At 38.1% G+C, this 16388-nt stretch overlaps 1 protein-coding gene across 1 annotated transcript in view; it reads left to right on the top strand.

Moving 5' to 3' along the window:
• Positions 1-16388, top strand: part of HPF1 (histone PARylation factor 1) — a 29285-nt gene extending 12897 nt beyond the window's left edge. Inside the window, exons 5-8 of the mRNA XM_025922306.2 lie at positions 3691-3841; positions 9004-9091; positions 13769-13941; positions 16143-16388. Coding sequence (XP_025778091.1) covers positions 3691-3841; positions 9004-9091; positions 13769-13941; positions 16143-16274 — 544 coding nt within the window. The 3' untranslated portion in view covers positions 16275-16388. The remainder of the gene's footprint in view (positions 1-3690; positions 3842-9003; positions 9092-13768; positions 13942-16142) is intronic.

Raw genomic sequence — 16388 nt, forward strand, 5'->3', positions numbered from 1 at the left:
CATATATTACTCAGTTTTCATCAAGATAAGTATACTCTTAATCCCCTTCGCATATTCCCCTCCTCCCCCACACCTCCCCTGCAGTGACCATCTGTTTATTCTCTATAGTTGAGTCTGGGGGGTTTTTTTGGCTTCCCCCCGCCCTTTGTTCATTTGTTTCTTAAATTCCACATATGAGTGGAATCATATGGTATTTATCTTTCTTTGCCTGGCTTATTTCGCTTAGCATTATACCCACTAGATCCATCCATGTTGTTATAAATGGTAGGATTTCATTCTTTTTTATGGCCAAATAATATTTTATTATATGTATACACACACACACACACACACCACGTCTTTATTCATCTATCAGTGGAGACTTGGGCTGGTTCCATAATTTGGCTGTTGTAAATAATGCTGCAACAAACATAGAGGTGCATATATGCCTTCAAATTAGTATTCTTTGGGTAAATACCAAGCAGTACAATTACTGGATCATGTGGTAATTCTATTTTTAATTTTTTTGAGGAACCTCCATGCTGTTTTCCACAGTGGCCACACCAGTTTGCATTCCCACCAACAGTGCGTGAGAGTTCTTGTTTATCCACATCCTCACCAACACTGTTTCTTGTATTATTTTAGCCATTCTGACAGGTGTGCAGCGATATCTCATTGTAGGTTTTTAAAAATTATTTAAGTATTCTCTACACCCAACATGGGGCTCAAACTCAAGACCCTGGCATCAGGAGTTACATGCCCTTTCGAATGAGCCAGCCAGGCACCCTTCCTTGTAGTTTTGATTTGTATTTCCCTGACGGCGAGTGATGTTGAGCATCTCTTCATGTGTCTTGGTCATCTCTGTGTCTTCCTTGGGGAAAGATCTGTTCATGTCTTCTGCCTATTTTTTAATTGGATTATTTGTGTTTTCGGTGTTGAGCTCTATAAGTTCTTTATGTATTTTGGATACCAACCCTGTATCAGATATGTCATTTGCAAATACCTTCTCTCATTCTGTAGGTTGTCTTTTAGTTTTGTTGGTTGTTTCTTTTGCTGTGCTGAAGCTTTTTATTTTGATGGAGTTCCAATAGTTCATTTTTGCTTTTGTTCCCCCTTGTCCTCAGAAGACCCCTAGAAAGCTACTGTTACAGCCGATGTCTGAAAAATTACTGCCTGTCCTGTTTTCTAGGAATTTTATGGTTCAAGGTCTCATGTTTGGGTCCTTAAGCCATTTTGAGTTTATTTTTGTATATGGCCTAAGAAAATGGTCCAGTATCATTCTTTTGCATGTAAAAGAATTTGTTGGGAGACTGTCTTTTTCCCACTGCATATTTTTGCTTCCTTTGTTGACCACATAATTGGTTTATTTCTGGGATTTCGGTTCTGTTCCATTGATTTGTGTCTGTTTTTGTGCCAGTACTGTGCTGTTTTGATCACTACAGCTTTGTAATACAACTTGAAATTTGGAATTGGGATGCCTCCAGCCTCGTTTTTCTTTTTCAAGATCGCTTTGGCTATTTGTGGTCTTTTGTGGTTATATACAAATTTTAGGATTGTTCTAATTCTGTGAAAAATACTGTTCATATTTTGATAGCGATTGCATTAAATCTGTAGATTGCTTTGGGTAGTATGGACATTTTAACAATATTTGTTCTTACAATCCATGAGCATAGAATATCTTTCCATTTGTTTGTGTCATCGTCAATTTCTGTAATGGAGAGAATTTGATAAAATGAAAAATTTCAATATTTGTAAGATCTGCATAACTTAGTGAACCAGTATTTTGCAAAGACCACTGAAGGATTCATTCAAGGTTCAAGGTATCCCGTTGGATTTAACGTAACAGAGTACAAATGTTTACAGTGATTGTTTCTGTTTGCATATTGCAACTTTAGGCATCACAAAGCAAAGTATTGGAGAGTAGGTTTGAAGCTGAGAGACCAAAGCCTAATAAACTGATATAGAAATAGTCATAATAATGTGATTAAGTATGAAAAGACAGATACTAAGTACCTTAAGTAGTGGTGGAAGTCTTCATCGTGAGGATATTTTACCTAGACCTTGATGAATGCATAAGAACTTACTACAAAGAACGGGAAGAAGAGTGTTCTAGGCAAGGGGACAGTATGTGCATGGAAGTATGAAAGCAAGTGGCACAGAGTACTTGAAGGCCTGTATGCCCATATGCCACACAGGGTAGGGAAACTATAAAGATTGATTTACCTAGAACTGACATGATCAGTTTGCTTATAATGGTTAATGTAAATACATTCTCTTGATACACAGCTGGTTAAGATTGAAGGTAACATTAGGTGTAATATGTGTGCTGTAATCAGAAGACAATGCTTTTGGTGGTCTTGGCTTCTCTGCACTTCAGTCCACTCATACTAATTATATGAATTTAGGTAAGTTGATTATCCTATGTGCTTGTTTCCTTATTTGTAAAATGGGGATAAGAATACCCACTCTAAATGTTCCAAACTCTTTACAGCCATAGCAAACTGTCAGGTGTTAGTAGTAAATAGAAGGAAGTTTCCTTCTGAGAGTCTGGAGGTAGCTATAGAGGAAGGGGGTTGAGTTGTGTGTCCAGCTGAGTGCTGCTTCCTGCTGCATTTTACCCTGAACCTTTTGCTCTGCTGGCAAAATCTTAACCTGCTTATGATAAAACGTAACTATTTCCCTAACTGGCATTGATGTATGATATTTTTCACATACTTTAAAATTATTTTGAATTGTGCTTTTGTATAAGCTTATAAAATAGCTTTTATTGCCTTTTACATTTTCTAAATTTATCATAACACAAATTTGTAGATAACAGTTTGAAAAAGTCTGCTGATCCTAAGTATTGCAAGTATCTTCTGGCTCCTTTTAAAAAATCCTTTTTGGTATCCATATACTATTTTCTTGTGTCCTACCACACTTCTCCAAGGCAGTATGCTGTATGTTATTATCAATAATATGGCTTAAATTTGGTTTAATCTCACCTTTTAATTTATTTATTTTTAATGTTTTTATTTATTTTTGAAGGAGAGAGAGAGAGCGTGCAAGCGAGCATGAGCAGGGGAGGAGCAGAGAGAGAGGGAGACACAGAATCTGAAGCAGGCTCCAGGCTCTGAGCTGTCAGCACAGAGCCTGACGCAGGGCTCGAACTCATGAACCATGAGATCATGACCTGAGCTGTAGTCTGACGCTTAACCGACTGTGCCACCCAGGCCCCCCTAATGTCAACTTTTTAAATACCTCATATCTTTTTTTAAATGTATATTTATTGTCGAGAGAGAGCACAAGCAGGGGAAGGGGGGGAGAGAGAGAGAGAGCAAGAGAGAGAGACCGACAGACTGACTCAAGCAGTGATGCGGGACTCAGACTCCCAAACTGTGAGATCATGACCTGAGCTGAAATTGAGAATCAGACACTTAACCGACTGAGCCACCCAGGCACCCTAGTCTTTTATCTTTATTATAGAGACAATACATTATAGAGACAATGCAGACTTGAATCATGCTTGCTGTTTCTGTGACTGGTAGCTTTTTATTAATAATTGTTTTTCTCTTGAAGAAATCTGTTAGACATTTGAGAGAACTGTTGGTAATCTGCAGTCTTTTTCTTGCATGGAATTGGATGTCTCTAACATACTCCCTTAACTTCCCAAGATCTGTATACTTAGTACAGTGGCCTGAATAATAATGAGGGCTTTTACTTCTTTTTCAGATTATTTCTGATGAAAAAACTTAAGGAAGTAACAGATAAAAAGAAAACTAGTCTCTTGAAAAACATAGATGAAAAACTCACAGAAGCAGCCAGAGAACTGGGGTACTCACTGGAACAGAGAACCATGAAGATGAAACAGAGAGATAAGAAAGTATGGTTTAAATCTGTCAGTCTCGGACTGTTTTGCTTTTTAATAGAGATTTTCCTGTCCTGATTCCTTCCCACCTGCACATTAGCCTTCTCTTCTCCTGCCCCACCCTAAGAAGAGCTGGATACCCCCTCAGGGGCTCCTGTGGGGCTGCCCTGTCTGTGTCATTAGAGAGAGGACAGCCCGTGAGCAGGGCTGCTTGGGTGGTTCTCAGAAATTGTTTCCCAGGACGGGCTAGTGCCGCTCTGGTTACCAGCTCATGCCAGTACCGCTCACTCTTTTAATCTTGTTTTACCAGTTACTCATTTCATACAGTTGAGTGAAAGCAGCTTTGTGTACTGCGTTTACTTAAATTTCTTTAATAGCTAACGGCGGTTGCTTTAGTGCAGGGTGTTTCTGGGGAGTAGTTTTGTAAAGGTCTGCCTTAGAGTGGTTTAGTTAAGGGTTCAAAGTTACTTCCTTTTGAGAGACAATGTGTATTAAGAGTTGTTCATTTTCTGCAGCAAATGTGTGTATAAGCAGTCCTATCTCCTTTTTCCTTACTGACCCCATCAGCATTTCCTTTTGCTTCACTTCTAACACCTGCAGTGTGAGTGGAGTGTTTTGTAAATGGCAAAGACTTCTGGGTTTTGAATCCTTTTGGTTTTTCACTTAACAAATTTCAGAGTAAGTTAATGGACAAGACAGAAGAATTCTGCTTTGGGATAAATGAGAATTCTATAGGATTTTATTCTTACAACCTCGGGTGAAGAAGGACATTTACCACTGTGAAATGAGGGCACCCCCGTCTCCCAGCATTATCTACTGTGGCCGGTTCATCTGAAAGTTCTAGGCCAAATTTAGTTCTAGTTATTTCTGGATAAACTAGTACTGGTAACTAAGTAGTTAAATGTATTTATTTGGTCATTGAAAATCTTCTGCAGCAGGGGTGATACTCAGATAAGTTACACTCACTAAACTGCAGTCTCAGCAATTCTTCCTTTAATCCTAGAGACCAGAAATAATTTCTAAAAAGGTACATTTGAATGAAAGTCATTGCAGTGGAGGTATTTTTAAATTACTTCAAGATGTTATGTTGCCATTTTCCCTTCCTAGTTTACATAGGGAGCCTCTCCTACCTGATGAGTGAAAGAAACAGTAGTATTTTTTTTTTTTTTTAAGTTTATTTATTTATTTTGAGAGAGCAAGCAGGGCAGGGGCAGAGAGACGAGGAGGGTGGGTGAGAGAGAATCCCAAGCAGACTCCGCACTGTCAGGGCAGAGCCCAGTGTCGGGCTCAGACTCACAAACTGTTAACATCGTGACCTGAGCTGAAATCAAGAGTCGGATGCTTAACCCACTGAGCCACCCGGGCACCCCTTAAAATTTTTTAAGTTTATTCATTTTGAGAGAGAGTGAACAAGGGAGGGGCAGAGAGAGAGAGGGGGAGAGATAGAATCCCAAGCCGGCTCTGCCCTATCAGAGAGGAGACTGATGGGGGCTTAAACTCACAAACTGAGATCATGCCCTGAGCCCAAGCCAAGAGTCCCACGCTTAACTGAGTAAGCCATCCAGGCACCCCAGGAACGGTAGCATTTCTTGCCTTGTAATTATGTATTCCTAATTTGCTTGACTAAATACTGCATATTTGTGGACAGAAGAGCTTATAATAAATATTTTCATCAGAGCCTTATTTTATTTTTCTACCATCAACTGTAATTTATTTCAAATGAGATTTAATTCTTCTCTATAACTATAAGATATAATTGGAGTTTAAATTTCATAGGTATGTTTATCCTGGCTCCCTTCCCCATGAGGTTTCTTTTTAGTACATGTTTTTCTTTCCATAACATTAGCTGGTAAAAACATAAAGGGAAAAACAGAACTTAAAAAACAACCATTATTTTATCCTCCCAAATACAATAGGTTGATGATTCTGCTTTTTGGTTCCTTGTCTATTAAAAAGAACTTCTGCTGTCAGATATTCATTTAATTAACATATTTCTAGTTTCAAAAAATTCAATTCCACTCATATATGTGAGTTAGTGATTTTGTCCTTCTGTATGAGAGTAATATATCCATTCTGGCATAATAGTGCACTATATGCTACACTAGAAATCATTGTTTTTATTCTTAATGGTACTTTATGGTGCTTTGAAATACAAAGCCCTTAGGAGTTACCTCATTCGACCTCTGCAACAAATCAGCAAAGGAATTCTCATCCTGTGTTATAGATCAGTAAATCGAGGTTTACAGAGGCTTTATTCCCTGTCGAAAATCTTAAGTGACCCGAGACCCAAATTCACGTCGTTCATATTTACCTTTCTTTCCACACCACCTTACTGATTGGCCATATGCCATTTTACCTTTATACCTAGATTTCATTTTTTAAAATGTACACTGATTTAATGTTGCTGTAAAATGAGAGTACATCATTCTGTCATTCCATCCTCTGATTCTGATGCATCAGAATATCCCCCACCCTTGCCCAAGATTTTCCTAAATTTGTAACCCTAGTCTTCATAATAAAATTGGGATTCTGGTGCTTTGCTAATAATTGATACCTCTTTATGGAGAATTAGTGCAGTTAATCATCTATGAAAAATGTGAAAATAATCCATCCCATGGTTTTGTTTTGCATTAGCCTGAGTAGAAGATGAAGCTAGTAGCTATATCACTTTCTTTTTCTTTCATTATCAATACTGTTTTATGACCTTTTTTATACTTAAAATTGATTATCATTTCATATTGCTAAATTGAAGATCCATTTCATAAATATTTGAGTGACTGTAGATCTCTGTGCTATGTTCATAGTTTAGGTTGCTTAAAACTTTTCACAAATAGGACACACCTGGCCATATATAACTATTATACCTTTCTTTGCACACTCATTTGGTTATTTCCTCAGAAATTACTAGATGTAGTATTGCCGGGTCCATAGTCATTTAAAGTGGCTGCGTGTGTATCGTTTTTCTTTGCTGGAGTTTTTATTTTCATTTTGTGGAGTTTTTATTTTCTTTGTTTGCGAAACTACCCACTACAAGTTAAGCGAGGGTACATACATTCCCACCAGCAATGTAGGAGTGCCTGTTCTCCCTATACTTTTGCCACTGCTGTGTGTTAGCAGTCCCTATTAGCCTTTTCCTTTTGCATGAGCGTAAAATGATATGTCGTTTATAAGCATTTCTTTGATTATAAAGGACATTAAATATTTTTCACTTATCTACTGGCCATTTGTATTTCTCTGGTGAACTGCTTGAACTTTGGCCATTTTTCTGTCAGGGTTAGAATTTACATTTTCTTACTTGTGTTTTAATTTGGCTGTTAGTCTTTTCCTTTTAAGACTCCTTTATAGTTTGAAGACATTACTCTTATCTTGTTTTAATGTTTGTTTATTTTTGAGAGAGAAAGAGTGAGCAAGCACATGAGTGGGGGAGGGGCAGAGAGAGAGGAAGACACAGAATCCAAAGCAGGCTCCAGGCTCTGAGCTCTAAGCACAGAACCCGACGTGGGGCTTGAACTCATAAACCGTGAGATCATAACATGAGCTGAAGTCAGATGCTTAACTGAGTCACCCAGGCACGCCACATTAATCTTATTTTTATTATATATATTGCAGGTATTTTTTATGAGTATCTTTTATTCTTGATTTTTACATGACTTTTTAAATTTTATGTAGTTAAATCTATAAATAAATCTTCTCTAAAATTATTAAAAATATTTGCCTTTTCTTCTAGTAGATTTATGGTTTTATTTTTACATTTAATCCTGAAATCCAACTGCAGATTATTTTGGTATAAAGAGTAAGATATAAATATGACTTTGTTTTTTCCAAATGGTGAGCTGTTTCCTGAGAACTTCTTTTGAATAATCTGTCCCTTCTGTTACTTAAGAAAGATAATGAGGGGTGCCTGGGTGACTCAGTCGGTTAAGTGTCCGACTTCAGCTCAGGTCGTGATTTCATGGTTCGTGAATTTGAGCCCAGAGTCAGGCTCTGTGCTGATAGCTCAGAGCCTGAGCCTAATTCAGGTTCTGTGTCTCCCTTTCTCTCTGCCCCTCCCCCACTTGCATGCGCACGTGCGAGCTCTCTCTCTCAAAAATGAATAAACATTTAAAAAAATGTTAAGAAAGATAATGAAAGGTGCAAGAGAGTGGGGTCATCTGAGTGAAATATGAAATAGGTTTTAAGATATAGAGACTTAGGTGAGAAGACTTTAAAATGAACAAGTTTTGGGCTTGTGTCCTTCGGCCTTGGGAATTTTCACTGGCCTGCACAAATAAGTGTAACATTTGAAGTGGTTGTTTTGTTGAGGAAAGACCTAATAAGGCCACTGTTGTGAATAAAAAGAAGAATGTCGATGGGAAGGGTTATGGTGGTAGTTGTGGTTGGGCCTGTTTTGTCTTTGAAGATTACCGCTTAATAAAAGATCACTAGTTATGTTATTGTGCTTCTGGAAAGGGCACCACAAAACTGGAAACTGCTGTATTTGGGGGAAGTTTGCAAAACAAGCTTGAATTTTCCAGGTGAAAATGGGGGACCTGAACTTGGCAAGATGGACAAGAGGAATTCTGTTCCACCACATTTTCCTGCTAAGAGAAACTATTCCTTGTCCTCTTAAGCTCAGTTCCTTATGCTTCCTACCTAGAAAATGCATGGACCTAAGAGGAAACAATATTCTGACTTGCCTCTTCTGGATAGGATGCATTGGCATTCCTCCTTATCAAATCAGGCTACAGACTTCTGTGTGGATGCCACGATTAGTAAAAGCCATTTTCATTGCTCTGTCATTTCTTCTTGGATTTGACTTTTAGCTAATTTTGAAGAAATTTTTGCTGTGGACTCCAAATTTACTGAAATAAAATGTCATTCAATGTTACATTTGGACAGAAGTGTTGAGGGTTTGGGGTGCCTGGGTGGCTCAGTGGGGTTAAGTGTCCTACTTCAGCTCAGGGCTCTGTGCTGACAGCTGAGAAGCGGGAGCCTGCTTCAGATCCTGCGTCTCCCCCTCTCTCTGCCCCTCCCCCACTTGTGCTCTGTCTCTCTCTCAAAATATCAATAAACATTAAACATTTTTGCAAAGTTTTGAGGGTTTGTGTGTATGCATTTATTTTGGCGAGTTTGTCGTTGTTATCTACCATGTCTGTTTTGTCTGTTTACCAATTGATTTTATGTTTTTTTAAATTTAGGTTGTGACAAAGACCTTCCATGGTGCAGGCTTGGTTGTCCCAGTAGATAAAAATGATGTTGGGTACAGAGAACTCCCTGAAACAGATGGTAATGTATTTCTTATGTAAACATATGAGGAAGGTTTTCCTTCTATTGAGAAGTAGGTAAGTAAGTATGCCTTTTGTGGGACAGTCACTAAATCTTAGGGATAAAAAACAAGCTCAGGTTTTAGTGTCACGTCTGAATTAAAAATGGGTTTATAGCTGTGTAACCTCAAGCAAATTATTTAACCTCACTAAACCTTGTCTTTTTCATCTGTAAAATGGTTAATAATGGTGAATACCATTCATGTATAGGGATGTTTGAAGTGTAAAGCGTGTGTAAGGTGCTTATTAGCATAGTGCTTGCCCAAAATTTAGTCCTGTCTGAAAAAATTTTCATCTGTATATAAGACTGTTTAGCTTTCAGAAGCCCGAGATCCTGAACTACTTTGTTTATAAATACAAAAACTCTTTGAAAATGGACTGTTTATACACAAAATCTAATTATTGCTATTTTGAATAAAGGGGGAAAAAATCACTTCTCAACTTTCTCCTCTCCTCCATTCCCTTACTTTGAAGAGCCTTGTTGGCATTCCTTTATTTACCATCCTTTTCTTAGAGGGATAATATTTAGAGAGAAAGCAGAATTCGCACTTCCTCAAGGAAGAACCAAGTATTCCTGCCCAACACATATAATATTGGTCATCCATTTCTCAGAACAGAACTAAGCACCTTGGTTTATAGTCTCTGGGGTTGGCACTTGGAAATTTGCATTTTTAATCAGTTCCCTAAAGCAGCTGTTCTCAAACCTTGTTGTGCAGTCTCCAGCCAAGATTAGAATGTCATCTATCACGACTATTCATGTGTAACTGTTTTTGCCATGCCCCTACCATTTTCGGGGACTTCTGTGGGGAAAATGAATATGGCTGAGCTGTATAATAAATATGATAAGCACCAGCCACACATGGCTACTGAGCACTTTGTATGTGGCTAGCGCAGTTGAGGAGCTAGATTTGTAATTTTGCTTGATTTTAATTCATTTAACTTTAAAAACTGAAAATTTTTTATATTGATTATATGTTGAAATGCTACTATTTGGATATACTGGGTTAAGTTAAATATCTTAATGTTAGTTTCACATATTTCTTTAATATGGATACTAGAAAAAATTTAATTACATAGGTAGCCCACGCTTTATTTGTTGGACAGGCTACTCTGTCCCTATCCTCTTTGAAGTCAGAGGTGATCCATCTGTAATGGGGAAGGCATATAGGCTCTAGCTACTTACTGTTCAGTCTTCTGCTTATGCTCTAATCTTCTGCCTACCTGTGTGCTAGTGCATTTGCAGCTTTATAAAGTAGAATCATGGTCTTGTTTGGGAAAGGCTGAGAATGTAGATACAGGAGTCACTAAAACTTAAGGCGTGGTAAGTATTAAATTGTAGGACCCTGGAGTAAACCTTATTACCCTCCTCTGGTTGTGGTTCTATATTATGTCCAAGATCATTTTTATTTATCTCTACTTTTTTCTACCATTCTAGACATTAGATCCTTCTGTGGTTTAATGATTTTTGATTGAGAAGTGCAGCAAGGCATAATAAAGTTAGGGACCTAATACATATTTTTTTCCTTCTTTTTTTTTTTTTTTAGGGACCTAATATCATCTTGCTTTTGCCTAGGTAACTGTGGCAGGAAGTATAGTTGACTGGCAGTATGTTAATGTGTGACAGTGTTCAAGAGATCACAGTGTAGTCTGTTCCAAACAGTTTCCCTTTTGAAGCTGCTTAAACATAACATTCTAACCTGGCAATTAAGATAACCATTTATTGGGGTGCCTGGGTGGCTCAGTTGGTTAAGCATCCAACTTCGGCTCAGGTCATGATCTCACAGTGTTTGAGTTCAAGCCCCACGTCGGGGTTCTGTGCTGACAGCTCAGAGACTGGAGCCTGTTTCGGATTCTGTGTCTCCCTCTCTCTCTGCCCCTCCCCTGCTTGTGCTTTCTCTCAAAAATAAACAAACATTAAAAAAATTAAAAAAAAAAAGATAACCATTTATTGAGCAATTCATAAATATCATAGACTGTATCAATTGATGTATATATAGTAACCCTCACTCCACTCTTTAAAGTAGGTCTTATTTCCATTTTCACGTGGAAACTGGATTTCAGACTTGGGTCTTTCTGACTGTAAAGTGCTTGCTGCTAACTAAAGAATAATTACTTAGCTAGGGCACCTGGGTGGCTCAGCCGGTTTAGCGTCCAACTCTTGGTTTCCGCTCAGGTCCTGATCTCCTAGTGGTAGGATCTAGTCCTGCATTGGGCTCTGCACTGGGTGTGCAGCCTGCTTACGATTCGCTCTCTCTCAATATCTTTCTCAGTCTCTCCCTCTCTCCCTCTCTCTCTGCTCTTCCCCTGCTCACACACACATGTGCTCTCTCTCAAAAATTTTTATTTAAAAATTATTAAAGAATAACTGCCTAGCTAGTTGTCTGACTTTTACTTTGGCACAGCCACTGTGGCTTGGCTCAAGTGGTGGTATTCCAGTTGGTGGTAATAGAAGGGTAAAATAAGGGGCGCCTGGGTGGCTCAGTCGGATAAACATCTGACTTCAGCTCAGGTCATGATCTCACGGTTTGTGGGTTCAAGCCCCGCATCCAGCTCTGTGCTGACAGCTCAGAGCCTGGAGCCTGCTTGGGATTCTGTGCCTCCCTCTCTTTCTGTCCCTCCCCCGCTCACACTTGATCTCTTGTCTCTCAAAAATAAACATTAAAAAAAATTTTTTTTAATAGGATAAAATAAGTATTGAAGCTCCTAAACCATTGTTTTGAATAGTAACATTTAAGACATTTTTGAGTAGTTAAGACTTCATTTAGGTATTAAGTTTGGGCTTCTGTTAAGTGAAATTTTGTGGAAGTTTTTATTGGTGGAAGAACATATTTTTCTTCACACTGGTGGAGAGCTGAGTATTTTCATCTCTGTTCTTTAGTATTTTAGTAGCTCAGTAATTGTTATAAATTGCTTATTCTTTTGTAGTCCATTTATGACTTGCCTGAAGTGAAAGTAGAAGACATCAGAAAAGGTATAAACTTTAAATATGAAGGTCTTGGCTTCCACGCCAACTCTAATTGAGTTGTAGTGGCTGCCTCGAGCACTGTGGTGAGATTCTAAGGTCTCAGTTAGCTACATCTTCCCTGGGTGCAGGAAGGAACCCCTTGTTTTCCATCCTTAAGAAGGTTTTTGATGGAGACCTAATCTGTTTCCTGGAAATGATTGGCACTGATTTTTTTCTCCAGAAAAGGAAGCTTACGAAGTTTATATAAAATCTTTTTAAAAGTTTCAAACCAATAAATATGTCACCTATTTATAGCCGGGAACATACGTGATGAGTGTAATTTGGTCAGTGTGATACGGATCTACCAAATGTGGGAAAAGGAACAAAAGTACATTTTGTGATCTCACATACAGCATACATTCTGTACAGTTGGTGCAACTGAGTCAAACATATTCATATTCAGAGGTTAAAAACCCTAGTATTTCTTTACCACTCTTAATAATAGGTAGTATGAATAGAATATTGTGCCTTATACATACAACTTAAAATCATGTACCATGCTTAGGTGTGACTGTTCATGTTCTAACGAATTTTCCTCTCCCCCCAATATAGGAGCCACTTGGTTTAGAAATGTGTCTTTGTCGGTTTAAGTAACATCCATTATTTTCATTATTGGATTATCCTCATGGAAGTAGTTTGTCAAAAAGGTATAGTCTGTCAAGAAGGAAGTTAATTAGATACTGTTCAGTACCTTCATTCTCATGTATCCTGAGATCTGATGCACACTGGCATCCAGAAAGTGGTAAAAAAAAAAAAAAAAAAAAAAAAAAAAGAAAGTTGAAAGCTCTCCCAAAAATGTTAAACCACTGACTTTTTAGAGAAAATTTCTAACGTTTATCTATGTTCTTATATCAAATCACAGTTTGGTAAGGGTTTAATTCGGCAGTGATTTTTTTTTTAAGTTTATTTATTTTGAGAGTGAGTGTATGCGCACTCCTCTGTGAGAGGGGCAGAGAGGAGAGAGAGAGAATCCCAAGAAGGCTCTGAACTGTCAGCGCTGAGCCTGGCATCGGGCTTAAACCCATGAACCATGAGATCATGACCTGAGCCAAAATCAAGAGTCAGATGCTTAACAGACCGAGCCAACCAGGTGCCCCTTGGCAAGGATTTCTTATATTGTTGTCTTTTTCTATGCATGTATCTTTTTAGTAGAATACGTAGGACAGGGCAAAAAGGAGTAAACTTTATGGTCTATTTTGATGTTTTGTTGTTTTAATACAATTCCTAATATGAACTAGCCTGGAGGTGGGCTACATAAGGTCTCTGTATGTGCCATATATTTTGGTTTTTTCCAACAAGTTAAGATGGAAAAAGATTCTTAGTGTGAGGGCAGTTAAAACAGGGTGGGTCAGGTTTGTCCAGTTTGCTGATCCATGGACTAAGCTACTGAAAATCTTTGAAAGCTTATATATCATGGTCACAACTAGATCCACGGTAAAATAGTCTCAGTTTGCTAAAAATCTTTTTCATTAGGCCATTTTTATCTTAAGAGAAATTATAAGATTGCCATTCTAAATTATAGTGCCACCCAAAGTGGTATCTGTTGTACAAAAACTGATCAGGAAAAACCCAACTTAATGTCTTTTTACCTTTGATGATGGGTGATCATCTTTTTATATTCTTGGTTTCTTACAGCCAACCTCAAGAAAATTTGCAAGACAATTGTTGAGGCACCAAGTGATGAGGACAGACTAAAAGCTTTTGCTCCCATTCAGGAGATGATGACTTTTGTGCAGTTCGCTAACGATGAATGTGATTATGGGATGGGGCTTGAGCTGGGAATGGATCTCTTTTGTTATGGCTCACACGTGAGTAAAATTTCTACCTCCCAACCATCACCAGACCTTCCTTCCTTTCCCCACCCTGCTCCACATGTGGGCATACTCAAGCATGAGCATGGGTAGGATGTAAATACAGCTTATGTTTCAGAATGAACTTTGGGATAAGCAGATGTCTGAAAACATTTATTTCAAACTCATCTTGTATTCTGCCAAAGGTGGATACCAAGATTATTTGCCTTCAGGTTTACATTTAAGTGAATTTACTTATTAGATGCTTATATATGTATTTACTTATATATGCCCTTTAGTTGGGTATGTGTGTGGGTATGTACACACAGCTTTCCTGGGGCTCCGTTTGTTTTTCTGTCGTGGGGGGTACTTGTTGTTACACTTGAATTCCTAGATGAAGAATAGATACTGCAGTATTCCACCCCCCCACCCCGCCTTATCCCCGGTTTCACTTTTGGCAGTTTCAGTTACCCACAGTCAACTGTGGACCAGAAGCAGATGATCCTCCTGAGATATTATCAGAAGGGCAGTAGTAGCCTAACACTATATCACTATATAGTGATGTATAACACTATACATCACAATGCCTACATCATTCACCTCACTGCATCTTATGTTGGCATTTTATCATGTCACATCATCATAAGAAGGATTAGTACAGTATTTTGAAAGTTACCAGATTCATATAGAATTATAACCATATATCCTAATAGAAACTATTTTATTATTCTTGTTAATCTCTTACCATGCCTAATTTATGGAAAAACATAGAATATATAGGGTTTATAGTTTTAGGCATCCACTGGGGTCTTGAAACCTAACCCTTGTGAATAACGGGGGCGGGGTCGGGGGCTACTGTGTCTTAAAATAGGCTTTAAATGAAATTATTTAAAACAGGAGGGTTTGTTTTTTGCTTTCTTTTTTTTTTTTTTTTTTTTTTTTATCATGAACTTTGCTTATTCAATAGGAAAAACCTACTTAACAGTTAACACAGTGTTTATTCACCATGGCTGCCTAAAGGTGTAGAGGCCTGTAACCTATTTCTGGGACTAAACTGTTTGGTTTTAAATTATATCTTCCCCACCTAGTAGCTGTGTAAGACTGGGCAGTTTTTCCAACACTGTCCCTTAGCTATAAAATGCCTGCACACATGCACAGACCTTCCTCATTTAACCTGCCATGTCACCTACCAAGCTGTTCTGTAGACAGCTGTAAAGACCAAGACTAAACAAGCAGCTCTGTAACTTCACATATCACAACCACCTGGAGGGCCTGTTCAAACACAGATGGGTGTACTGCCCTCCTCCTTCCCCACCAGTTTTGATTGAGTTATTGGGTGAGTCTTCTGAATTTGGACTTCTGACCAGTTACCAGGTTAAGCTGATCCACTGGGCAAGGGAGTCTATTTTGAGAACTCTGCTCTAAACCGTATTACTGTATTTCTCTGCCTACCTTACATATGGTTATTAGTAAAAATAAAATGTTTAACAGCCAGAATCACAGTCATTGGCCAATCACAATAATGCCAGGCCTCCCAACAAGCATGAATCACTGTAATTGAAAATGGTTGTGAGAACTGAAGAACATGTGAACAGGTTTGGCACAGTACTTAGCATAGAGTAAGTGTTAAATGTTCTAACAAAAGCAGTGCCAGTTTCTTTTCAAGTATGTGTATATGTAATAGCAGTAGTCAAGTCACTTGATAAACCTAAGGCAGTGACTTAAGGGGTGGAGCAGGGTTCCGTGGTGTGTGGAGGAGAGAGAATTTGAAGATAAAAGGGAGGGAATAAGTGTGATTTGAAAACTCAAATCCAGCATACCTATTCTTACAGTATCAACTAAGGGAAAATAATGATTTAAAATCTTAACTGGTCGGGATACACTAGAGCAGGGAAAAGCATTTGAGCATATAGTTTGGGGCAAGTAAAAAGGATGATAAACCTTATCTAAGGTTTATCTAAGGGAATAAGGAAACTTACAATTTTTAGATTTCTTCTGAATTTTCTTCAAGATGTGCCATCAGTCTTTTAGAACTAAAGACTGCCTCTTGGACAGAATGCTAAGTGCCTGTGTCATTTCACTGTTCCTAGTCAACTGAGAAAGTAGCTAAAACGATGGGAGAGTATGCTTTGTTAAACGAGCTTTTGCAGGGCTTGTTTTGCTACTCAGTAGGGCATCTGCTATATTCTTGCTTAATGTTATGTTCTTTTGTTTTTCAGTATTTTCATAAAGTTGCTGGCCAGCTTTTACCTCTTGCATATAATCTGTTGAAGAGGAATCTCTTTGCAGAAATTATTGAAGATCATCTGGCAAACAGAAGTAAAGAGAACATAGACCAACTTGCAGCATGAATGAGAATTGGCTTTCTTTTGGTGTACAATATTTTAAAGCATAAGTGTTAAACTTGTGAATTTTTTGTTTTTAAGGAATACAGAAAATAAATTGATGGAAATATTTACTAAGAA

Source organism: Puma concolor, chromosome B1 (genome assembly GCF_028749965.1).
Source record: "Puma concolor isolate L17-30 chromosome B1, mPumCon1.1.hap2, whole genome shotgun sequence".
In the NCBI taxonomy this organism is placed as follows: Eukaryota; Metazoa; Chordata; class Mammalia; order Carnivora; family Felidae; genus Puma; species Puma concolor.